Genomic DNA, 25,672 nt, shown 5'->3' on the forward strand with positions numbered 1-25,672 from the left:
ATTTCAAAGATATACAACTGTTTATTGAAAAGGGAAAACTAGACAGAGACGACAGATAAAAAAAATAAATGCGTAATTATGCTTTGTAAAAAAGTTCATATGTTCATAGTGAAACAATGAAAAAAATAGGCAGTTTCTGAGCATTAGTCACAATTTTTGTTTGATTATTACATAGAAAAAGTGGCACTGGAAGCAACATGGGGAGAAGACGTTAGAAAAAAAAACTGAAATTTTTTAGGGAATCGAGTTTTAGGATATATATTGGTATTATGGAATCAATCATCAAATCATGAAGCGAATTGGGGGGAAAAGTGAGCACCGAAAGGAAAAATGAATTGGGGCAGTAGAAGAAATGCGGAAGGTTTTTGCAAAAATTGAGCGCAGTTGGCACACCGGGCAGAATGGCGATGGTGGTAGAGCTGTGGTGTACTTTTAACGACGACGTCTATCATCATTCAGGGTTTGTTCACGTTTGTAGTTGTACTCTTGGGTTGCTTCGCTGAAAAAGTGTGATTTTCAGTTTGTGCCACACTTTATCATAATGAATTGTCCCTCAAAAATTTCATTTTCAGTCACTTGAAAGTGAGCACTTACTCTTTGACCAACGTTTGGCCGCTTATTCTGAATAGCTACAAAAAGTGAGCAAAAATTGGCGGGCCTCTAACAGAAAGTAGCGCCCGTTTTTCGCCACTGACCGGGCATAAACATAGTTTCAGTACTCTTGGAATAATTAAAACGTACTTGAAATCAACTGGCTTTCCGTCACGACCGGAGCGTCGTCCACTATTCGCATGTCTCTCCTTGTTGAATGTTTCATATCCACCTGGTAATTGTTCGGTTCTATGATCTCGCTCATTCCTAAAAGTTAAGCTTTTGAAACCAGTCCTCAAAAGAATATTCCGTCACTTACATATTACCAGCTGGCATTGGCATCAAAAGCGAATCACGGAACTCTGCCTCGAGTCGGCTCATGTCATCGTCGTAACGACGTACCTCACGACCCATGCCAGCACGACCAGCGTCGTCCCAATCGGCGTAGCTGCGGGATTTGCTGACCGGGCGGAAGTATGCGTCTTCCTCGCGACGGTAATCACCGCCACCTCCGCGTCTTGGGAGGGTTGGTGGAAATTCAACGAATGGGGAGACCTGTTGCTGGCTTCCACGACGGAAGGAGGAAACTGAGCGGCGATCGTCATAACCATCTCCAGTGAAGACATCGCCTGAAATGGGGAAATCGATATGTTTTCAACATAGATACCTTTTTTGGAAATAACATTTGATCATGTCATACCTCAAATAAGCCTAGATTCATTATATATCGAACTATCCCATCATAATTTCAACCTAGTCCCTACTCTATCTATTTCTTCACCCTACTCTATCTATTTCTTCTTACCCAAACCTAGTTCAGGCTCCATTATAAATATACCGCGTCACCTCAGGCGCTTTTTTTTTTTTTAAGTAAATTTGTTTATTTTCACTTCTATAAAACGTATTTATTTTTTGAATTTCCATGGTTTCGTGCCCCACCGACCTCGAAATTCAAAGACTTGGGTTCACGGATTTCAGACTATCAACCTAAATCTAGGTAATTTACACATATCTCAACTGTATATAATTCAATCCCATCTTTCATTTACAGCCCCTTATTCACTCTCAATTATAGAATACTCACGGGTAGAATAACTCTTGTGCATGCGCTGTCCACCATTGCTTCCGTCACGATAGAACGATTGACGGACCTCTCCGTTTGGCACGTACTGAAGCTCGCCACGACGCAACGAATCCGACAACGAACCGTAACGCGCATGCGCTATTCCGCGGTTGAAGTTGTCGTCCTGTAAAATTATTTTCTCGTTTTGATTAATAGATAACTCTCGACGCACGTAATTGTTGTGTTGCTGACGACGGGTGGTTTCTTGGCGGTAATAAGTCTCTTGACCTCCTCCGCCGTGACCACCACGGCTCAACGAGCTACTACGATGACCTGAAAAAAGGTAGATAACTTGAACTGAAAATATTTGACGATACATTGTTTCAAAAATGTTCAAAATGTTCAAAGTTCAAACAGACAAAAATTAGAAAACCCAAAAATAAAAGTGAACTCGTACGACTATCTTTGCGAGCTTCATCAGCAGCAGCATATGCCTCTCGAACAACTTTGTTCATCTCCTCTTCAGTCATAGCACGGTCGGCTTCACGAATGATCTGGCGACGTGGCAAGGAGGATGTGATTGCTCCTTGACGATACTCTGAAAACGGACAGAACATGGACGTGAAGAAATGCACACACCCATCACCAAACTCAAAAGAAATGTGGTGTTAGTCACAGATAGTTTCACATAGAGGATACTCAGAAATTTGAAAATTTACCTTGATATCCACCAGTATGACCCTCCCATCCGGAGTGATGACGGGACGAGGAGTGATGACGGCTACGACGTTCTTTCTTCTCGCGGCGTTGCACGCGGCGTTCGACCTGAAACAATGGCAGGTAATTTTTACGGTTTTGAGGTAAAATCTTAGGCGGAGGCACTTGGTTTTTTTTTAAAACAAAATCAGCATTTACGAAATCCCATTTTTTCATAGTTTGTGTCGAGTTTTTTTTTCACAATCAGAAAATTATATCGAAATATAGAAAAATAAGTGTACTTTTTGGAGATAATTTTACTTTTAATTAAAATTTAAAAAAGCTCAAAAACTGCCTCAAAGTCGCAGTGTGCCGTACGGCACTTTTCTATGGTTTTGAAAGAGTGTCGTTGCTCTAAAAAATGCTCACCTCTTCAGTACGACGAGTTTCTTCGAATCGTTGAACAGTTTCTGTGACAGTTGGTTTTTTGACAACCGACTTGACAACTTGAGTATCAACTGTTGGATAGAGCATTTGCTCACGACGCACCAAATCGTTTCTCTTCATAATGCTGCGCGGCTTGTCATCCTGAATAACCTAGTTGCAGGCTTAACTAGTTTCAACAAATAGAAGTAAATGTGCATAAAGTACAACCACCACAGAGTAAGAGACACATGCTTAGATAGACGTGTTTTTAGAAATTGTGTGACACGATAGACAACAAAACTTAGAATTTGCTTTTTTTTCGAAACCTGAATACGAATGACGGCCGATTGAAGATTTGGAGCCGAAGTGTAGCGTTTGTGTTGTTCATAGATCTCGTGACGACGCACTGGAGGTGGTGGTGGGGGCGGGGTCTTCGTGCGAAGTGGTGGGACCGTCTGTTGAAGAAATTTGAAGAATGTTGGAGAGAGTTGAAGAAGAGGAAGAAAATACAGAGAAGAGTACGGTAGCGGGTTAGTAATATTGATGTTAATTGAGAGTTAGTACCCAGGTGAAAAAAAATGTGAGCTTTCAAAAAAAACTATTCAAAACCTTGAGAATATCATGACTTGCTCCATTCATACTGACCACTGATCTCGGCGAGTAATCCACGGTCGAGAAGTTCCACGTTGCGGTGGAGACATCCTGTTAGAATAAAAACTCTGCTGAATAGTTAGTTGAAAAAAATAGAGGAGAGGGGAACGTTTTTTTTTTGTTTTGCAAAGGGTGTAATTATAGAGAATAGAGGATTTATGCGCACTTGTGAAAGTGCTCACTGCAAACTTTTTGGTTTATTTAAGTTTGTTGGGTTATTTGTTGGGAAATGACATCATATTACGTGGATTTAAAATTGGAAATCGTAAATTTTAAAATTCTACTTTCGAATGAAACTTCAACATTTAAGAAAACTGGTATTGTTGGAACATTTTTGTGAACTATTCTGGACGCCTTTAGAATAGCTCCAAATGTTTTTTTTTTTCGCAAACTTTCAATTTTTCAGAACGCTTAGAAGTAAGTAAACAATCTCGGAGATTTTTGAAGTTTTTTTTTTTTGGAAAAAAATCTGCAATTTTCGTCACTTCAATTTTAAGATTTTTTACAGAAATTTTTTTTCAAAAATCTCCCATCATGTTAACCTACTTCTAACTGTTCTGAAAAAAAAACATTAAATTTTGCAAAAAAGAGCATTTTGAGCAATACCAAAGGAATTCAAAGTTGTGAAAAATTGCACTTAAAAAAATTTCAGATCGATATTTTTAGGAGTTGAGAATAGAGTTTGGCCGCTTAAAATTTTGAAGTGACATATCCTTATGGAACACTTTCGAATGAAAAATGTATCGTTTTTAAGTATGACGGTAAACGTTAAAACTGAATGTTCTCAAACTATTCTCAAAACATTCCACGTGTCATTTCCACATTTCACAAAACACAATCACACTCTCAATCGTGAGGGGGGTAAGTGTGCTAAGAAAAAACTCAAAAAAAAACTAACCGTCACATATCCAGATTTGTCATGATCTCTCTGCGTTGTCGTCGTCTCCACGGAGTTTCTCGACTCGAGCAAGTCGCGAACTTGATCCTAAACCTATCTAGTGTTAAGAGGACAAAGCGGTAGGGTATTTAAAGCAATTAAGACCTTAATATTGGCTGGCATTGGATCCGGATCGGTCTTGTAGATATCCGACTCGACGAGCTTATACTTGGACCATCCGTCTCGTTTTCGAAGCTCTTCGGCGCGTTTTGAAAGTTCGTCTAGCTCCGCGTTCTGTGTTAATAGGTAACTTAAAGTAGGTTATATAGTTATTATTTCACACTCTAGAACTACCGTACTCCCTCTTAAAATGAATAATAAATGGAATCACTTACCACTGGTCCTTTGTTGGCATCCTGAAAATTAAAATTAATTAGGTAAAGGAAATTTTTCAAAGTGTTTTAGACATAAAACTAGTTGACATATAAACACACATGCACACATAGGACAAAAGATACCCTGGCTTGGGCGACTAGGGTCATGAATTTTAGTTAGCACTCCTGAAAAATGTAGGTACTAAATTCGAACAGTGTTTAAACAGTTCCCATTTCCATAAACGTCCAAAAACAACTCTCACCTTTGTTTGATATATTCCTCCTTGTCGCATAATGATTTAATGATTGATAAATTGATAGAATTCAGTAGGGAGAAGGAAAGTTAAGTTACAATATATAAGTGAAAGCAGAATTTGATGAGCAAAAGCAAAAGAGAAAGATTTCTTGGTAAGCATGATTGGATTCAATATTGATGAGGCTAAACTAGTACTAATAAGCTTAAGCTTATTATAGGAATCTTGGATTGGGGCTCTGACGATGCGAATGCCGAGATGGCGCTCGAGATGTTTGGGGTGTTGAGCCTGATGGGTGCAGTCGTTGAGCCGATTCTGACACGTTTCGGATCAGTTTTCTAGTATGGCCCGGGGACGGAGACATAGCTCTTTGATCCGGAATCGGGTCGGCTAGCTGAAAATGATAAATTTCATTAATTTGGTCTAATATCCTAGTAGACTCACCCGATAACCCGGTGGTAATGCTGGTGGCACGTAAGCTCTTGCACGATCGTATGAGTACGGCGTTGGACTTGGTGCGGTAGCCCTCGCGATGTAGTTGCGGGCACGAGTGGCTCCCGGCGTTGTAGGTCTTTGAGAATGATGATGGTGATGATGCTGAGGAGTCGGTTGTGGAGATAGCGGAATTGATGAAGCAGCTCTAGACATTTGTGGGGGGCCTCTGGAGTCTGATCGAGACTGTCGATGGTGAGGAATCATCAGAGACGGCGAGTCTATGCGCGTGGAAGCGACCGAGTTGCGGCGTGACATCTGAAAATTAATTTTTGCAGCTAAAAATCCGAGCTAACCCAAGTATCCTACCTCTCTAGGCTGTTGTTGAGGCATAGGAGGCGGCGGTGGAGGCCCTCCTCGATAGCCAGATGACTCTGTACGTCTTCTCTGCTGTGGTGGCTGTGGTGGCTCATAGTCTGGCATCGGGAAGTGTAACTGTTGCATCTGAAATGGTAACTTGCACACACCAAAATACACGGCAAACTTCAGGGGGAAGCGTATTAAACTGAGAGCTTAGCAAAAAGGAGACCAAACTTAGAGACCCAAATTATAGGTTTTTGCTTTTTACTCTTAACTCTGTGGTGGATTTACTGTACTCTATAACTTTGATTTTGATTCGTAATCATACAAAACAAGAAAAACTAATCCCTTAAACTCACGCTATCAAGATGTTGAGTACTCGTGGCGGCACGAAGGTTTTGAATCGATCCTTCAAATTTTGAAAGTCTTCTCTGAACATCGACGTGTCGCGGCATGTCCTGAAATTAGAATAATTATTTTAAAAAGCTTATGAAAAGTGCTCACTTTTTGCACAATCTGCGAACTGTGCGGTGGAAGTTCATAGATTTTCTCCCAGTCCGGCATCTCTTGCGTGGACCTCCTCAAGTCCATCTCACTACCACCGTGCTGGCTTCTACGTAACTTTTGTCCGTGATGCCCATTTTGCTCGAGATCCAAGCGGTGATAGTTTCTTTGATGAATAACTTCTACGTTATCAGTTGGAGAAAGTAGGCCTTGTACTGATTGTGCACGTTTCTTCACAACTTTGATAGCATTCGGTGCATGAGGATAGAAGCCACCGCTTGGCGCATGTCTTTCCTTTCGGAACACTGCTTTTGGTCTGTGACTGCCATCTGGACTTGGTTGGATGACGTATTTAGCCTGCCGCCTCGCAGGTTCATCAAGTGGTCCCACACCATGACCCCTTCTTGGAGAAGCTGGTGGACTGTTGACTGGTGTAAAGTTTTTGTCTTCTTTCTTATATCCAGGATCATTTACAACAGGTTCCCATTTATACTCTTCATTGTCATCATAATTATGTGGAACTCCAGGAGCAAAGTCAACGGGCATGGAGCTGGGCTCCACTGACATAGCTCGTCGAAGAGTCGGCCAGACATATGGTCTCTCTGGCGGTGGCTGCCATCTTCTTCCCAGCCTGTTTATCCTTGGAGCTTCTTCTGGTTTTTCTACAAATGTCTCACGACGCTTCAGCAAATCCACATCGTAGGCTTCTTTCTCTAACAGTTGATCAGAAGTAATAATTTCATTTTTGGCAACATCTCTAGGACGTTCAACGATGTACGTTCTCTTCCAACTAGTTGGAGCCTGCTGCGACGGTGGCTGATCGATTTGGTCAGATAACGCTGATATCGGTCTTGTCTCGTAAACTTGAACAGGATTAAAGACGGGTTCTGGATCTCTGTACGGTTGTGGTGGAGGTGGAGGAGATGGATAGTATTGCTGTTGCGGTTGATGTTGTTGATGCTGTTGAGGCTGGTGGTGGTGATGAGAAACTTGAGGCTGTGGAGAGATCGATTCCATGATTGGCACAGGTGACGTCATTCCATGAGACCTTTCGTAGAGCTTTTGTTGTTGCATCATCGCATTGACCTGTTTGGCCATGCTCACCGCTTGTTTCTCGTTGGTGCGTTGAATTGCTTCATACTCTAGTCGCTTCTGTCTCTGATACTCATCGATTCTTTCTGGATCATTAAAGTTCTTAGCAAGCACTGAACTAGGTCGTTCTCGTTCTTTCTCGGAAACTGGGGGCCACACAACGACTGATGGTTCTGCGTTTCGAGAATAATGATGAAGCTCGATTTCCGATGCGGAGAAATTTTGATGAATCGGTCTTGGTCCACCGTTCATATCTCCGGATGGATCCACTGACTGGCTCCGAGGATGCTGTTGATACTGTGGCTGTTGCGGCTGGTTCTGCCCTGGATTAACCTGCTCCAATCGGAAAAATGGACCATTAAAGGAGGTAGTAGTTGGTCTTGGACCATTAGGACCACTTCTCATATTTCGATGCCTTTGCAAGTTTTCATGCATAATTCGAGTTTTTTCATCTTCACTAAGATCTTCAAAGTGAGTCGGTGTCCGACGATCCGACGGTCTTGGATGCATTTGTTGAGGGTTCAGGGATGTCTCTTGGCTAGACTGATGATGATGTGATTCCGTAAGATTTGTCTGCGAATAGTACTGTTGTGAAGAGTACCCTTTGAGAATTGATCGTGGCTGGTGAGTTGGTGGTGGGCTCATTAACCGCTCTGGATAGTCAATGTCTGCTGGAGCCTGCGGCGGCGGAGGTGGTGGCGGACCTTGTGGTGGAGCACGCTTCACTTGCACATTTAATTCGGAAGGTGCTATTGGATTGTTTTCGTAGACTGACTGTAATTTTTCGGATAAAGATTTGGGAATAAATTTTTTTTAAAACATCACGCTCACTTTTTCAGGTGGACGTATTGCAGGTTTGTGTTCACTTGCAATGTTCTCAGTACTTCCAGGTGGATATAATAGCTGTGACTTGTACAATTGTCTGCTAGAAATGGTAGTTGTCGATGGTTGTTGCTGTGAAGGATGTGGCTGGTGCTGTATCGTCTCTGCAACTGGAGGTGGTGATGGTGGTGGTGGATGGTGTTGTTGTGGAGGATGTTGGATCTGTTGACTACTGTGGATATATGACGATGATTCTACGTGGTATGATGCACGACGTTCCTGAAAATTATTCAAGATTATTTTAAGTTAAACTTTTTTTAATTTTTTGTATGTTTTTTCCTTCCTCTACATCGTTTCTTAAAACTTTACTGAACACAATTCTAGACCTCTTCAACTTCTGGAATGTATGGCAAACTGATAGTAGGTTTTGTCCCAAAAACCGTGCCCCGGCGTGGTGGACGCGAAGAATGCGATCGAGATGACGTGGAGGATGACGCCACTCGAGCCAGATATTCTGCTCGTAACTGCCTGACTGTCGAGTACGGCGGTTCGGTATTGTCGTCGTTGGTTGAGGACATATTTGGATGGAAGCCTAATTGTCAGTAACTTTTCTATATAATTCTCTAGGATTTTTCAATAAGGCAAGACGAGATCTCAGTGGGAGAAAAGAAAATAGAGTAACTATAAATATAAAAATTATAGATTTGGTCAAAGATGAGATCATTTCAATGATGGACACTTTTTAATTTTGAAAAGGTATCTTGTTAGAGAATTTTTTTTAAAAATCGATTTCGCCAATAAAAGTTAACAAAACAATATCTCCGTGATTTTTGAATTTGCAACTTTCCAAAAAAACTCTTTTCGAGGGCAAAAAATGAAGTGTTGAGCAGCGAGAGCCGACCACTACGGTATGTACTCGAATAAACAGAGAATCCCAAAATTGTGAGAAACGCAGGAAACGAGAGTGCTGGTGTAACGATGAAAAAGAATGGTTTTGAAAAAGAAGTACAACACAATGTTGGACATTTTTCTCACCCGCCCAGCAAACAGAAGCAACAGTGATTAGAGATGGGTGCCTTGCGCTCAGAGTTATGTCTATTGACCACAAAAGTTTTTGAAACAATAGGTATGTTAAAGCTGTTCCGCCGAGAAACATTTGGTTGCAACCATCAAATTTAAAAATTGAAATAGAATTGAAAAGATTGAACCTAGATTCTGGCACCTAATAATGAAAAAAAACACAGTGCTTTTGAGGATAATGGGGAGCCAGAGACTTAGTGAGAGGTCGGAGAGACGCACCCGGGAACTCCTAGGATTTTGACGAATGTGTTTGTCTTTCTTGTTTCGTATGTTAAAAACGAGGGATAGTGGAGAGAAAGACAAAACGAAGCAAAAAGCGCCAGGAGCAACACAGGGGAGGAGGAGGTTAAGGCACGCACGAGCATGAACACTTATCACCATGAGCACACTATTCGGGTCAAATGCGTGTTTCCCCGGTGCGCGGAACATAAGAACGACGCGGAACGCATGACGGTTAAGAACTACTGCAGAGAAATGATAAATACATCTATGTGTGGAGATGACTGGGATTTAACGAATTTCTGTAAATGTTTAGGAATACGTTTGCAGGTGGTGTCAGGCTCTCCCATTACAGTGTGGTCTACGAAAAATGCGGGAATTTTTTCCCAAAAAAATTGTGGTGTCAGCACGCTCAATCATACAAAAAAATCAGATGTCTGTGTCTTACCTCCCGCATTTTTTGAAGATCAAACTGAATTGAGACATTCTGACTCCAAGTGCGTTTGTTACACTAATATAATCTTTTCAGAAGTTGAAGTGAATTTTAACAAACTAAAGTAGAATTTTCGATATTTATTTCACTTTCATATAATACATAGTGGTGGCATAGAAAAGTTATTAGGCCTTAAAAACAGCTCCAGAGAGTACTATAATTTTATAAGATCTCCTGGGTCGTTGTAGAACTCCTATGCAGTAAAAAAATAGAATTCGGGGTAGATCCTTATGTTTTAAGCTATGAATTGGACTTCAAGACTTGCTAAAGTTGTAATTAATTAACCTATTTCTCGACTTGGACATTTTTTAGCTTTGAAGATACTCCTTTTGGAGATGACTATTTACTAGGTAAGTCTGATCGTTGTAATTCTAATGGTTTGATACATTGGTTCACTAGATCCTTAATTTACAATTTTTCAGATATTCAAAATTGTTACCAACTAAAACATACCGAATACTTAGCCAAATGGAAGTCTTTCCTCAGTTGCCAGTGCAGCGGATCTGTACCTTCCGACTTCTCGTTGTCGGGTGCACCAACCTGTAATCAAAACTGTTTGTATTTTAGGCAATTTGTTTCAATGTTGTTCAATTCGAAAATTGCTTTGTTTTTATTTCGGATTACTGATTCAACAGTCAAAGCATCACCCCCACGCATACACCGACAATTATTGTGGGAGGTGCGCGAGCGCGGGCGCCTGCTACTGCTGCTCCGAACAAACTTCGAAACAAACAATTTATGATTGCGGTAAGAGATAGAGTGAAGATAAGGAAGCAATGAAGGTTCAAAGTCAATAGGATTTTCTAAAAAAAAAATAAAGCATCAAATATGGAAAAGGAAATAACATATGATGGTCGAACATGATTATTTTGGAATATCAAACTAGATTAGTTCGTTTTTTTTTTGTCACCAAGAAATTAAAAACCTCAACCAATACTGAATTTTAGTCTTATTTTTAGGCAATAACAATTTTGAAAAAAAACTGAAAGTTAACTAAAAAGGAATATATGCAATGAACACTTTTCCTTTCATTTTGATCTTAAGACTGTATGATCAAGACAAAACCTAAGTTTGAGCCTAAACATAATTCTAAGTACAATCCTAAGCTTAAACCTAAGCATATACCTACGCCTAAACATAGGCCTAAGTCTAAGCTTATACATACGCCTAAGTCTGAGCCTAAGCCTATGCTTATACCTACACCTAAGAATAATGTTTATCTTATAGTTAGGCTTAAACGGATTACACTGCACCCTAAGTCTGAGCCTTAAACTACGACTAAGCCTTAGTCTCGTTATGCATCATTTTTAACAAGAAACAAAAAATTCCTACAACTTTAACCTGAAAACCTCTAAAAAAAACCTACTCATTAAAAAAAATTTCAAAAAAAAGGAAAATCCTCATAAAAATGAAGGAGGAGTAAAGAGGAAAAGAAAAGAGTTTCAAATTCTATCCGTCAAGCCCCCTCTCTCGCCGCGCAGAGCCTCCAGCAGCCACACATACAGTTTGTGTGTGCGTCGGCGGAAGTTTCAAGAGGCTTCTATTCGATCGAAGGAGAGATGTGTTAAGCGAGAGAAAACTCTTCGGCAGAGACACTATTCGATTTGGCGTAGAGCGCAGGACGCAAATTTTTTGGTGGATCTCATTAGTTGAGATTTTTTGGGTTGAGAGTATAGACAGGGGCTTACTTTTCCAGTCGGAAGCTGGTCCATTGATCTGTACTTCTTAGGCTCATTCACCTTTGAGGTGTGATCCAAATATCGATTTTTGCGCATTTTGATCAGCCATCCAGAATCTCCCGGAGATATTGGAGAAGCTTGAGGTTGCTGAAAACTCATTTATTGTTCAACGAATGCTCCGTTTTGAAAACCTGGAGTACCCGAAAACATCCCCGTCTACTCACCGGATTTAGCTGCTCGAATTGTGACGGCGTAGGCAAGACTGACAAATCGCTCATCGATTGGGAAGTTTTCTGAATTTCGGCTGACGGCTCTCTACACACTATTACGCTTCACACCACACCGTGTAGTTTCAGGGAAGTTGGTCAGTAGGTAGTAGGAGGATCCATGTGTTGTCGTTTCCAAGCCAGGGATATCTTTTTTAAAGGAGGGACAACACAGTATAACATGCACATAAGGACAAACAGGAAGACAAACAAACATGCAAGAAAGGGGATATAGACTTACTCTTTTCAGCGTCTCGATTCTCTGGAAACAAAATTATAAAAAATGTTCTAGTGTGAATAAGGTAACCCTAAACCAATGACATCTCTTAATTTTGTCAACTGGGTAATCGGGTCGATTTTTGAAAATGTATTTAACAATCTTAAAATAAATTTTTTTTTTCAAGGGTTCGACAAAGTTTGTTGGTCATCACTTGTAGGCTTTGTGTAATACATTTGTGATGTATTGCCAAATTTTCCTTATATTTTCTAATTTAACTATTTGAATACCTAGATTTATGCGGAACTCCGAATTACTTTTTAACTATACTTTTCATGCAGTGCTATGCATGCTCACCTGTTTCATGGTTTCAAGCTCCCTCAGGCTCTCATCATTCTTCTTTGGTCCAGGCCACCCTGGTTTGTTCCATGGCTGATTGGCTTCGTTTTCCTTTGCCTAGAACGTTTAATTTTATAATTTCATGACTTTATTAAATTAAAATCACCTTCAAATACTCTCTGAGCCGGGATGCTTCCATCTCACGATGGCGATCGACACTCTCGGCGAGATAGTTGCTGGTGGTGATTGGACGCGATTCACTGCTCTGAACATGATATAAAATTTTATTTCAGTCTTCAAAAGTACGGCTTACTCTGAACCGACGTTGCTCGAGCGGATCAAGTTTGATCTTCGACTTGCTATGCTCACTTGGGAAGTCTCCGGCTAGGTTCCGGCGGGGATCCGGAATTCTCGTGGAGATATATGGCATGTTAGCATTTGTGATAACCTGTAAGAGAAAAGTATATTGAGACCAACAAATAAGTTTAAAATAATGAGTCACTTATACAGAGCCTAATGATTTTGTAAAATAAACGTTTCTCGCGACGCAATCTGGCGCTGATCACTGTGATTTTTTTGTCGTAAGTTGCACTTTCTTCTAAAAGTTCCCTAAAGTTAATTGTATTTACACGATTTTTGAAAAACTACAAAATTTGAACTTTCTCTCTTTCCTCCCTCCCCCTTAACTAAATTGATGCGGATCTCAAATGCGGAAGGAGAAAGCCAGGTTGTTTGTTGATTGCCTCGTTACCCTCCACAAATGCTCAACTATTTTCCAGGTTAGTGACCCCATGATCGGCTTTCTTAGGTAGTGAGACTGTTTTTCTCTGGCTCCGTGCTTGCGCGCGCGCACGCAGAAGTTTACTTTCTAACGTTGTAGGAAAAAATGACCGTGTGTGCTCAAAGGAACACACATCGCGATCAGGTAGACTAGGCCTAAAGTATTTAAGGAGTCAACTGGGAACTTTGAGAAAGAAACCGTTTAATTTTCCCTTTTCCTCAAATTTTTCTTTGGTCGCCGTAACTTCTAGATTTTCCAGCAAACGATGAGGTTGCTCATTGTGCTCTCCGCACTACTTATCCCTTGTTTGGCGCAGCTTTCCGAAGACTCATCGGAACTAGAATTTGGTGGGCAACAAGCTCAACGTCCATCTCCCGATGGACCATTGTTCCCTAGATTCTTGATGCATGTGCCTAGATTTGCTAGAAAAGAGTTCTTCGACATTGTTAGTAACGATCAACTCTCTCAAGATCAGCAAAATGAGCAGCTCACAATCTGGGCCAAGGCATTCAATGTGACGGTAAGTACTACCGTCCTTTAAGTTTGAGACACATTTGATTTTTAGGACGAATTTAACGCTTGGACAAAGAAAATTCAAGAACAAAAAGAAGCTGTGAGCAAGAACGTTGAAGCCGTGGCTTCTAATATAACCACAGTATACACCCAGCTAGAAGAAATTCTTTCGAATAGCAACCTGACCCGACGTGACCAACATGATCAGATCAGAAAGCTTGCTACCACCTTCCCAAGGGTATGTTTTTGCTCATACTCTGCTTTATCTAAAGATTATGGTTTTCAGGAAGTCCGCGCTTTGTTTTTCATTGCTCGCAACTACCGTCCTGAAGGCAGATCTCCAATTTTCGGTCAAGGAATAGGAATGGGAAAGAAGCCACAATCCTCGATGGTTCCATTTATCTTCCAACAACAGCAACCACCAATGATGATGTTTGGGCAACAACCGTTTATGCCTGCTGGGCCAATGATGATGAACAGATTCCAACAAACTGGGTCACAGCAAAATTTCCAGTCTAGAAGAGGTGGAAGGGGGGATGGTCCAGGATTTGTGCCAGGAACTCAGGATAATAACCAAAGAGGGTCAGGAGAACGTGGGCAAAGGCAGAACTTTGGACCATCCGACAATCTAACCAATGGAAATCAGTTTTCTAAGAAACAATTTGCCCGAGGACCTTCATCAATGAATTCTGATTTGTCAGAAAATTCTCAGCACAGTGACTCAAATAGCCAGTTCGACTTCCCCAGAGGACCAGGAGGACGTGGTGGACGTGGACAGGGACCAGATTTCGGACCAGGAGGTCAAGGAGGCCGTGGGCAAGGACCAGACTTTGGACCACAAGACGATTTCCCAGGGCGTAGAGGCTCAGGCGGTCCAGGAGGACGTGGTGGACGTGGACAGGGACCAGATTTCGAACCACAAGATGATTTCCCAGGACGTAGAGGCTCAGGCGGCCCAGGAAGACGTGGTGGACGTGGACAGGGACCAGATTTCGGACCACAAGATGATTTCCCTGGACGTAGAGGCTCAGGCGGTCCAGGAGGACGTGGTGGACGTGGACAGGGGCCAGATTTCGGACCAGGAAGACAAGGAGGCCGTGGGCAAGGACCAGATTTCGGACCACAAGATGATTTCTCAGGACGTAGAGGCTCAGGCGGTCCAGGAGGACGTGGTGGACGTGGACAGGAACCAGATTTCGGACCAGGAGGTCAAGGAGGTCGTGGGCAAGGACCAGACTTCGGACCACAAGATGACTTCCCAGGACGTAGAGGCTCAGGCGGTCCAGAAGGACGTGACGGGCGTGGTCAGGGACCAGACTTTGGACCAGGAAGTCAAGGAGGCCGTGGGCAAGATTCAGACTCGGGATCTCAGGATGCCTTCCCAGGACGTAGAGGCTCAGGCGGTCCAGGAGGACGTGGGCAAGGACCAGACTTCGGACCACAAGATGACTTCCCAGGACGTAGAGGCTCAGGCGGTCCAGAAGGACGTGACGGACGTGGTCAGGGACCAGACTTTGGACCAGGAAGTCAAGGAGGCCGTGGGCAAGATTCAGACTCGGGATCTCAGGATGCCTTCCCAGGACGTAGAGGCCCGGGAGGTCCGGGAGGACTTGGTGGACGTGGACAGGGGCCAGATTTCGGACCAGGAGGTCAAGGAGACCGTGGCCAAGGACCGGACTTTGGGGCAAGAAGCCAAGGAAATCGCGGACAAGGACCAGCTTTTGAGTCAAGACAGCCCCGTCAATTTGATGATGCAGATACATCTTCCGCTCCTTCTCAAAAATATTTCCAACGCCAAATGAATTCGGGAATGCGATTCGATCAAAGTTCAGGATTCGGAATGCGGAAAAGCCAGTCAACTCAACAAAATTACGAAAACTTTGCCGAAAACTAATCAGCTCAATTCCGGGTAATCAATCAGTTATACTTATTACAATTTGTATCAATTTTCCTTCTATTTTAACCATTCACCCACTCAGCGTATTGTTATGAAATAAATCTCATGGATATTAATTTCTATCGCAAACTCGACAAAATAATAAAACATACCTTTGGATCAATGATTGTCTGCTTATAGTCTTCCTGTCGATACGTCATCTTATAGTCACCAGATCCTCTGGGTAGACTTCCAGTTTTTCCAAGGTTCAACTCAGAATTCGGCTTCTGCTCTCCAATTTTATAGTTCGGAGTGATTCCGATCACATTTCCATCTTGCTCTCTTCCTTGTTTAGTCGATGGGAAGTCCTCCTGAAAATTTAAAGTATTTTCAACATGAATGGTGAAAGAATTCTTATTGTCATATCTGCTTACAAACAATTGCAGCTTTTGCATAAGCTGACTCGATATTCGCTTCTGGGGTGGTTTATAGATTTCCACCATTGTCTGAAGCACAATATATTCTGTTGCGCCTGGGATTTTACAGAATTTCGAGAAAAGTTGAATATAAGAAAAGGGCAATAAAAAATGAGTATTTCTGAACATTAAAGGGGGAGTAGAGTTTATTAGTATTTCGCTTGAAAAAACTTAAACTGGTCAAAAACCGCCAATTTTCACAATGAGACTTCACAAAAAATTTTCGAAAATTTTTATGGCGGGTTAAAATTTCGAAAACTAAAGAGCCAAATTTATAGAGGACTAGAGGTAAACTAACATTAAATTTAAACTGGTGAATGAGACTTAACCAACTTTATTTATCATTTGAAACAAACTAGTAAAATTTCAAAAAATTCTAATCAATTCATGAAGAAAATTTAAACGTCTTCCTATTCCTTTTCTTGTAAAAATTAAATGTTCCATACAAATGTTTAATCATTTTTTCCAAAACTAGAGAAGTTACCTTTTATTAAAAATATAACATAAACTATAAGGCTACGGAACAAGTTATAAAGAGATACTTAAACGATTATTAACATGCTCAATTTTTGAAAGTTTAGCTAGATGTAGTCACAATTTTTATCCGTCATTGAAGGTGGGGTTGCGCCAGTGAAGATTTTTTTTAAATGCATATAGTGATCTAAAATAGCCTAATAAAACATTCTAAAAAAATGTCAGATTTTTCATATTTTCCACTCCAAATTTTTTTTCATATTTTCCAGTTAAAGTTTTGGCAAATTGCCAAAATTTTGAAAAATATGAGCTTTCAGGAAATTCCAAAGCAATGACGCATGTTCTGACCCCTACAATATTTTAATACAAATAATTGAAACAAAATTAAAGTATAAAAAATGAAAGAAAAACACTATTTTTTTGGTCGACTTCCAAAATTATTCCAAAATTATGAGTGGCAAAAACTGAGTAATCGTCACTTTTTGACAGTAAATAAAAAAATATCAAACATTTTTTTGAAAAGTTTTATTATGATATTCGGTCATTTGGGCACCATTGGAGTAGTTTTTAACACTTTCCCCACTGGCACCACTCCACCTTTAAGAATTTTAGAGAATTTTCACGAGGCTGATTTCCAAATTTTCGCTATTCCAACTTTAATTCATGATTAAAAAATATAACAGTATATCGTCGAAGAAAAATGAGAAAAAAATGAGAAAACAGTGGAAAAAGCTTTATCATCCCATCGGATCATGCAAAAAAGGCCGAAAAAATCTATAAATTGTTGTGTTGCTGCTGCATAGACGCAACATTTCACTCTTTTTCGGGATAATCGTCGCATTTTTCGTATACCTACATACAGGGAAAGATAGATGACAGTCATGAAGAGGTTGGGGAGGGAAAACGAACAAAACAAAACGAAATGGAGAATTGAAAAGTGGGGGGGGGGGGTGAAAGTGGAGGTAGATTTACTAGTATCCACGCGTCTTTCTCTCTCTCTCTCTCTCTCTCTCTCTCTACAGTTAGTATTATTCTGTCCATCAAAGGACATGCTTGTCTTCTAATTCCTATTTCTTGCCCTCATATTGCTGAAATCGAAACATTCTTTTTCCTCCTGAGAATAAGGAGGAGGATATGCTTGATTGAATGTATGCATCTGACGCATTCTTACATTTCTCCTCTGTTCACCTACAAACACACGACTTCTAGTTTTTGTATGTGTCATATGTATTATGCGAATGACTGTTTTGTGGTAAGATTACAGGTAGAAAGTAGGATTACACGTGCTACTGCTGGTTGAAAGTTAGTTTAAGAGGTTGAGCCAGGGGTGCGCGGCAATCGCCGTTCGGCAAAATAATTTTTCTGAAATTGCCTATTGCCAAAAATCAAAATTGCCGGAAATATAAATGTGATACTTTTTGTAGATTTAGGAGCCTAAACATGCATTTTAATGAACAATTCTCTTTTCAAGCTCAAAATGTTCTAACCCTGTAAGGATTGAGCGTTTTTTTTTAGAAAATGACTACCCGAAAACTAAAAAAAAAGAAGGTGAAATTATTTCAATTTCCGAAATATAAAGTTTGGTTTGGAAATTGCCGGAATTGCCGGAAATTTTCATGCACAAAGGCGAGGTTTTCTTGGAGTTTCGAATAAATTCCTGCCAAGCAAAAAGAAAATTCTTGGTGGGCCTTGTCAAAACTTCAATTTCTCTAAAATTCTAGCTTTTCAACATTTTTCATCCAAAATAAACCTAATATTAATGAATCAAAAATCGTGGGCGGAAGTGAGAGAAAGATGCCTTGGGAGTCTAAAAAAGTAAAGGAATCTGGGTGTGTCTTCTTCTTCTTCTCCTTTTCACTCTGATCATTTGTTGTCACCAAGTGAGAGGAATAAGGAAAAGAAGAAAACCAAGTGCCTATTCCATCATTCAATTCAAATTTTATGGGTAACAACTTTTTGGTTAAAGGAGGTGAGGCTGAGGAGGGCACACCCAACTAACCCTGTATTTGACCTTTTAGCATGGAGGAATTTTGGGATTGTAGGTAGGAGTTAGAAGTTATTTACAGACTTTAAAGAAGAAGCTTCAATGATTTTGAAAAGTTTTATTCAGACAAAGTCGAGAGCAGCAAAAAATTTAATGTAATGAGTACCGGAGAGCAAAATAATTGAGCCAAAGTTTTGAGAATCAAATTGTTATCAAAACTTTTCTTGCACAGTTGTTTTTTTTTTTTGAAAAATTGGCAACTAACACATTTTGACCAAATTATTACCGTACTTCCTCTATTAGTATTGCACCACATTTTTCAACTTTGGCAGCTTATAGCTAAGTTATTTTTGTCCTATTCAAAAATTGTCTACTAATAAAATATTACTCGTTTTTTCTATCATTTCGTAGTTAATAATATATGTCTTTAAAATGAACTGAGATATAACGTTTCAAAGTTAAGTAGTCGGGTGCAACACTAATAGAGAAAATACGGTATCTGCAAAATCGTTTTTTTTTCATGTCTATTAGCTTTTGGGATACAACATTTTTACTGATATTGAAGAAACAGGAGCATTTTCAGGAAACTTGTGGATTCAAAGTTGAACTCTTCAATTTTTTGGTAAATGAGATATATTTATTAACTGATTTTTGTAATTAGATAGTGAAATATTGAAATTCTCGTTCAGAAAAAAAAATAACTCACTGGTCCCGGTGGCCGTCCCTCTTCCCGAACAACAGGTTCAGTCGACCATCTGTTGACTGATGTCTCCGTCGCAATGTGCGAAGTCATCGTCGACCAATATGTTTTTTGAGCTTTTTCTGAACACAATATTTAAAAAAAATTGGTTAGCAAACACTTTTCAAGATTTACCTGGTTTTTGGAAAAGAAAATCGGCTGGAACAGTGACCTCTAGCGGCCGGATGAAGACTTTGACAGAGGGTTCTGGAAAAAATAAGAATTATTGAAAAAAAAAATAGTTGTACATCGATGTGTGTACAAAAAGTACTATGATTGGAAGTAAACAAGAAAAAGAAGACGACAAAGGCGATGGAAGAGAAAAAACGATGAAAAGAGTGAGAGAGAGAAACATCTGAATTGATGTGAAGCAAATGATTAGTGATAATATTCTGGTTTTGGTGATGCTGTTTTCAAAAAAAGCGAAAAAAGAAGATGCTAATGACAAACACAGATTTTGTCAACACAATCAATAAGCATGGTCATTCAATGGAACATAAAGCATGAGAGAACATAAAGGTTTCAAGTGAGTGTTCTAGAGGGCAGGAAATTCGAAATACGCGTGTTTGATTTGTAATTGAGGAGGCGGCATTTGAGAATAAACGTAGGGGGAAAGATATATCGAACAGGCAAGGAACAGGAAAGTGAACAACTCGCGTGTTCCTCTTTTCTTATCAACAATGTGCTGCATATTTCAAAAGGTTAGCAAGGTTAAAGGTTGCTCAAGAAATTAAATATGCCGGGGCATGTTGTAAAGTTATCTAAATGTATGGAGTTCAAAACTTTTTCTTTGGACGTAGTGTTATGAGGAGTCCAATAAAGATTGAATTTGGAATAGCTGTGGAATTTGGGCAGGTACGTTGGAAATTAAACTACATATTTTGAGTAGGAATCTCAAGATTGATATAAAAAAATTTGAGATATCACTTAAACAGTACAAAGCTATAGCTATAATTACTAAAATTCTCAGATTTGATACAATTTGTAAAGGAACAAAATCAAGGAGGTTGATACAACTTTTTACAAAAATGAAACATATAAAATGTAATGCAGTTCAGGGGTGGACGGCAATTGACATTCGGCAAATTTTTATGTCGAAAAACTCGGCAAATCGGTAAATTTCAGGTTTGCCGATTCGCCGGAAATTTTCAATTCCGGCATTTTGTCCGGTCTGACGATTTGCCAGAAATGTTCAATTTCGGCAATTTGCCGGTTTGCCGATTTGTCGGAAAAAATTATTTGCCGTCCACCCCTGATGCAGTTGTTGGGTGAAAAAATTTCAACAGCGGATTCCAAAATAAGAGTTTATGTGAAGTCAATTGTTCACAAAATAAATTTTAAAATGGATTGAAAAAGTTTAATTTTCGGACAGAGTCTTTATGAGTCTAGTCTCTATCATATCCCTTTAATATGGATGTTGTTCACTGCTCAAGTTGAGTTATGAGATATGAAATACTAATAAAGGGAACTCAATATTATTATGATTAAGCTACCTAGCACAAAAAGTGAACAGAAAGACTGAAAGCAAGTGAACGGCTAACCTTGATAATAAACAAAAAGTACATTAGGGCAGACAAAGGGTTAACAGTTGCAGTTTAGATGCAGATGGTGTTTGTATTTGGCGGGGGGTAAAACTTGGGCGTGGCCTAACTGTGGGCGCTGGAGAGAAAAAACAACGAAAAACGAATAAAGAATGAAACAATGAAATATATGAGGTGAGAGCGGAGACGAGATGGATGAAGGCGTCGGTCGACGTTGTGATAGCGGTTGAAGGGCGTGGCGCCCGCGAAATTCTGACAAGACGGCAAATGTTGGCGACGCCCAACTTTTCTTGCCTCTTTTTTGATTTTGGCAAGACTCTCGAAATAATTATTGATATTGGGAGAAGTGGTGGGAGGAGATCAATTTATACAATTAGTAAACCTATGTAGGAAAGTATTGTTAGAAACAAGGGTGCGCGGCAATTGGAAATTTCCGGCAATCGGCAATTTCGGCAAATGCCGGTTTTGGAAACTTTCGGAAATCGGCTATTCCGGTTATTGCCGAAACTGCCGATTGCCGGGCAATTTTGGCAATTTTCGAACCTAATTATATTTTTAAATTATAAAAATATTCACTTTGTTTTTTAGGATTCGGTTAGTACTTTTCTAAAAGAAAACGGTCAATCCTTCAAGAAATAAATCGATTTGATCTTTAAAAGAGAAAATTGTTCATTAAGATGGATGTTTAGGCTCCTAAATTTACAAAAAGTATCACATTTACATTTCCGGTAATTCTTATTTTAAGAAAAAATTTAGTAGTTGATAACCAATTTAGTTCAAAAAGCCGCGGGAAACGCAACACACACAGATAACGCTAACAAACTGATATACTGTTGTTTGGTGTTGTTGGTTAAAAAGAGGGCAAGAGAGTGAGACTAGATGATGATGAGATACCCCTCCCGCGCATACAAGTGATTAGGTGAGATGAAGAAAATGGAAAAGGCAGCAAAACCGTTTTGAAGAGAGATGGAAAGAATTTAGAAGGCTGATGGATGGGGGATAGGTTGAAATCGAACATTGACCGAAATGGGATGAAGGAGATGAATTACGGGTTGCATTGGAAACACAGTAAAGGGGGTATAGGGCATGGGAACTTGTCGATTTGAATTTTTGTTTCGGGGTTTTTTGTTGGAAGCGAGAATTGGGTAGGACAAGCAGAGCACCAAATTGCTTTTAAAAAACGAGATATTAAAGGTGGAGTAGCATTGGAAGTTTTGGCAAACTATGGCATGAATGGCTTAAAAATTAAGTATATAACACTCATTCTTACTCTTAAAACACTCACTCTTAAAACACTCTTAAATGTTTTAGATTTATTTCAAAAATATTTTTGATAATTAATTAACTTCAAAAACCAAAACTGCGCAATTGTGAGAAATTTAGGTCACTCTTGCATTTTCAAAGTACAAAAAATTCAAATACAAATATTTTAGAAAAAAAGTTGAAACATATAAAATGTAATGCAGTAACACTTAAAAGTGTGCCTTTTTGAAATTTTTTCCTTTTTTCTTAGGAGATTTTCATAGAAATTGCTTCCTTTTCAAAATATATGTAAAAACATCCATAGGATGCGTACAATTTTGCCGATTGAAAATGAAATTCTGAAATTTCCAAAAAAAAAGTGCAAAACCACAATTTGCCGAAATTGCCAATAATTTCCGTTTTTTCGGCGAATTCGACAAATCGAAAATTACCGATTTGCCGATTTGCCGGAAAAAATTGTTTGCCGCACACCCCTGACAGGTACGTCCCGACACCCACGGAAAGCCGAAGAAACAACGTGTAACTTTTTAAAAGCTAGTCGAATCATTTTAATGAGAGAGAGAGAGAGAGATGTGAAATTAATAGGCAATTGAGGAGAGGTTTTTTTTTCCATCTATTTAAAAAAAATTAAAGTAAGATCATTGTATAATTTAAGCAGACATACTAGAAATAACACAATAACTGTATACAGTCCAATAAAAATTATTGAAATCAATTGTCTGATGAGTAAATAGTTTAAATAGTCGTATCTGATGTTCGGGAAGAGAATCATTGCATCCACAAACAAAAGTTAGTTAATTCACCGTCTTCCGTAATACTTTGTCTCCGCTCGACGTCGTTCCTTTTCCCGCGCGCGAACTGTACCTACCTTTTCCAGAGACCTTGAAACAGTACGGAGGAAGAGACACAGACAGGAAATGGCAAAATTCTTTTGGTTATTTGGAAAAAGAAGAAGAAGAAGGGTTGTGGTTTTGAAAGGGAAACAAAACGTGGTCGAGAGAGACACAAGGTACACGCGAACCGACGGCTGTATCGGAACAATTTAACGATGATATGTTAATTAATATTATCGAAAAAATACGATCGCAATGTTTTTCTCAAAATTAATTTTTGATCTACCCTTTGAACTTGACTCAGCCCTTAATCTTGTTGCCGTTGTTATTTTTGTTGTGGTTGTCTTGACGACGGAAGGGGAGGAGTCTAGTCAACAAGGTAGATCAAAAATAAATTTTGTGGAAATTTTGCTATCATATTTTTTCGATAATATCAGGTCGTCCCATAAGTTTTTGTACTTTTTTCGAATTATCCCCAAAACTTTTTCGGACAATTCTAAGATTTTATATTGATGGTAGCATGTCACCAACTTGTCACCTTATTGCAACATAACTCTGACATCCCAGGCCCCCGCGGTTCTTTAGAAAAACGAGTAACTATAGAATCAGCTTTTTACACCATTCCTTCTGGAGTTTATTCTTTACCATCCAGAGCTTAAAGTAATGGTACATATATACTGTCAAGTAGATGCTTCCACACTCTTGTCTTAAATAATTTTAAATTTAGTATAACTATTCCGGAAAAACTACTGTAGCTAAACACAATTGTTGAGGCCAATTAAATATGGCGCCCGAGTTTTTTATTCCTGCGAATCCGCTGGGAATGGAACGGGTGCATCGTTTATGTTTACGATAAGTGCACATCATGTGCAGTCAAAATTTAAAAAAGTTTAATTTTTTCAGTCATGGGGAAATGTTACAATTGAGAACTTTGTAACCACACTATTTTGCACTTTTTAACAATTGGCTATAGGAGAGATTGAAGCATATATTGATCCATTTAGTCCTCGGAATGAAAGATAGATAATTAAGTCTAGTGTTATTTAGAAGTGGATATATGTATCATAAATAAAATAAAAAACTTTACTGGTGGCCTCTTCGTTCAAACAATCTACATGGCCAACCTCATGTGGTGCCCGACATTTATAGTGTTGGGCTTCTAACTTATGATTGAGAAATCAGCAAGTAAAACAAAGTTTGTATTTGTACAATGCAAGTATTGTTATATAAAATTCGAGACAAAAATTAAAATAATCCCATCACTTTTTGTGAGAAATTATTCCATGAAAATGTTCACTCAGTGGTTGAGAAACATGAGCCAAATAGTCCACGTCCAAAACGGCTAATAAGTGCTAATGATAATTTTAATCATACTGAACATGTATTTTGAATCATTATCTTTACTAATACTATGTTTTCATGTTCATTGATTAATTCCCTGTGAATAGCAGGACGAAGGAAAACACCTCCCATTATTTGGGTATGTCGCTATTTTTGGCTCTGGTTTCCGTGATTGTTATCAGGAGGATCTTCAAATGACGCATAAAAATTTTGACAAGTAGTACATACTATACATGCGCATTTATGAAAGATTCAATTTTGTTCTGTCAGTTTAGAACTTGTTCAAAAAGTTTTTAAAAAGTACAAAAACTTATGTGACGACCTGATATAATACTTTTTTTCTTAATGGTTGAAAGTCATAATTTAAAGGTGGAGTAGCGCCAGTGGGGATTTTGTTTAGACACACTTATAATGATCCAAAACGACCGAATATAATAAAACACTCCAAATTTTTTTTTGTCATATTTTCCGTTCAAAGTTTTGGCAGATTGCCAAAATTTTGAAAAATATGAGCTTTCGGGAAATTCCAAAGCAATGACGCATGTTCTGACCCCTACAATATTTTAATACAAATAATTGAAACAAAATTAAAGTATAAAAAATGTAAGAAAAACATTATTTTTTTTGGTCGACTTCCAAAATTATTCCAAAATTATGAGTAGCAAAAACTGATTAATCGTCGCATTTTGACAGTGAATAAAAAATTTTCAAAAACTTTTTTGAAAAGGTTTATTATGGTATTTTTCGCACTGGCGCCACATTACCTTTAAAATACATTAGACATGTCACCTTAAGCTACAGGAAGGGTTTGCAGTACAAGGGAGTACAGGACAGTGTTTTTTAAAGATTTCATTACTTCAAATTCAAAATAAACGCTCACCTTCCTCGTCCTTTTTTGCATCCTTTGTGCCATCCTTCTCTTCCTTCTCCTTTTCCATTAGCTCCGAGTTGAGAAACTTTGCTTCTGAAATAAATATAAATCTACTTAATTTTAGCAAACTCTCAATGAAAAAACAAAAAAAAACAGTTTTCAAGGGAAATTCAAGATGAGAAAATCGTATCCACGACAGCATAAGGCGTTAGAAATCTAAATTGAGGTGTCTACGTCCTTCTCATAGCCCCTATTTGAAATGGAAAATTATTCGGAGAGAAGAAGACGCGCCAAAAAGTAGTGTAGAGGTTGCTACTCTCCTCTCGTTAGTCTTCAAGCTACCGAAAAAAAAACAAGTTGAGACAAAACCATGTGCGCGGAAAAGGCGCGCGCCGCGGCAGGCAGAACGAAATACCAAACAAAGTGAAGTCTATTTGCACATTGGTTTGCTCACGTCGCCCTCTCTCCTCACCTCATACAGACATACACTCTCGAATTACTATTCTGTAAACACATATAACAATGCGTCGGAAAAAAAGATTGTG

At 39.2% G+C, this 25,672-nt stretch overlaps 2 protein-coding genes and 1 non-coding gene across 13 annotated transcripts; 1 reads left to right on the forward strand and 2 right to left on the reverse strand.

The window, feature by feature from the left end:
* On the reverse strand, nt 1-25,220 carry pat-12 (the record flags this gene model as incomplete). 11 transcript variants are annotated; one of them, NM_171067.5, is made up of 19 exons in its annotated part: nt 2-499; nt 742-858; nt 911-1,220; nt 1,676-1,838; nt 1,887-1,987; nt 2,374-2,479; nt 2,780-2,938; nt 3,386-3,478; nt 4,326-4,412; nt 4,470-4,598; nt 4,700-4,720; nt 12,121-12,141; nt 12,454-12,552; nt 12,602-12,700; nt 12,749-12,883; nt 15,779-15,976; nt 19,246-19,361; nt 19,414-19,485; nt 25,137-25,220. In NM_171067.5, the coding sequence occupies 19 exons, from the start codon at nt 25,192-25,194 to the stop codon at nt 433-435; spliced, it is 2,151 nt and encodes a 716-aa protein (NP_741076.1). The 11 variants fall into 11 exon arrangements, with proteins under 11 accessions (NP_001367550.1, NP_001367552.1, NP_741076.1 ...); NM_001393260.1 differs by lacking the exons at nt 3,386-3,478; nt 12,121-12,141; nt 12,454-12,552; ... (4 more) ...; nt 19,414-19,485; nt 25,137-25,220 and adding exons at nt 2,112-2,252; nt 4,942-5,326; nt 5,377-5,682; ... (4 more) ...; nt 10,388-10,474; nt 11,623-11,772; NM_001381700.1 differs by lacking the exons at nt 19,414-19,485; nt 25,137-25,220 and adding an exon at nt 3,103-3,231 and having other exon boundaries at nt 433-499; nt 19,246-19,332.
* Nucleotides 13,476-15,735, forward strand: idpp-1 (SXP/RAL-2 family protein Ani s 5-like cation-binding domain-containing protein). Its single transcript, NM_064849.7, has 3 exons — nt 13,476-13,736; nt 13,782-13,967; nt 14,016-15,735. The coding sequence occupies exons 1-3, from the start codon at nt 13,482-13,484 to the stop codon at nt 15,621-15,623; spliced, it is 2,049 nt and encodes a 682-aa protein (NP_497250.1). The 5' UTR covers nt 13,476-13,481; the 3' UTR covers nt 15,624-15,735.
* On the reverse strand, nt 22,202-22,222 carry 21ur-13981. Its single transcript, NR_052051.1, has one exon.
* Nucleotides 25,221-25,672: the final 452 nt, after the last annotated feature.

This window comes from Caenorhabditis elegans, chromosome III (genome assembly GCF_000002985.6).
Source record: "Caenorhabditis elegans chromosome III".
Lineage (NCBI taxonomy): Eukaryota > Metazoa > Nematoda > Chromadorea > Rhabditida > Rhabditidae > Caenorhabditis > Caenorhabditis elegans.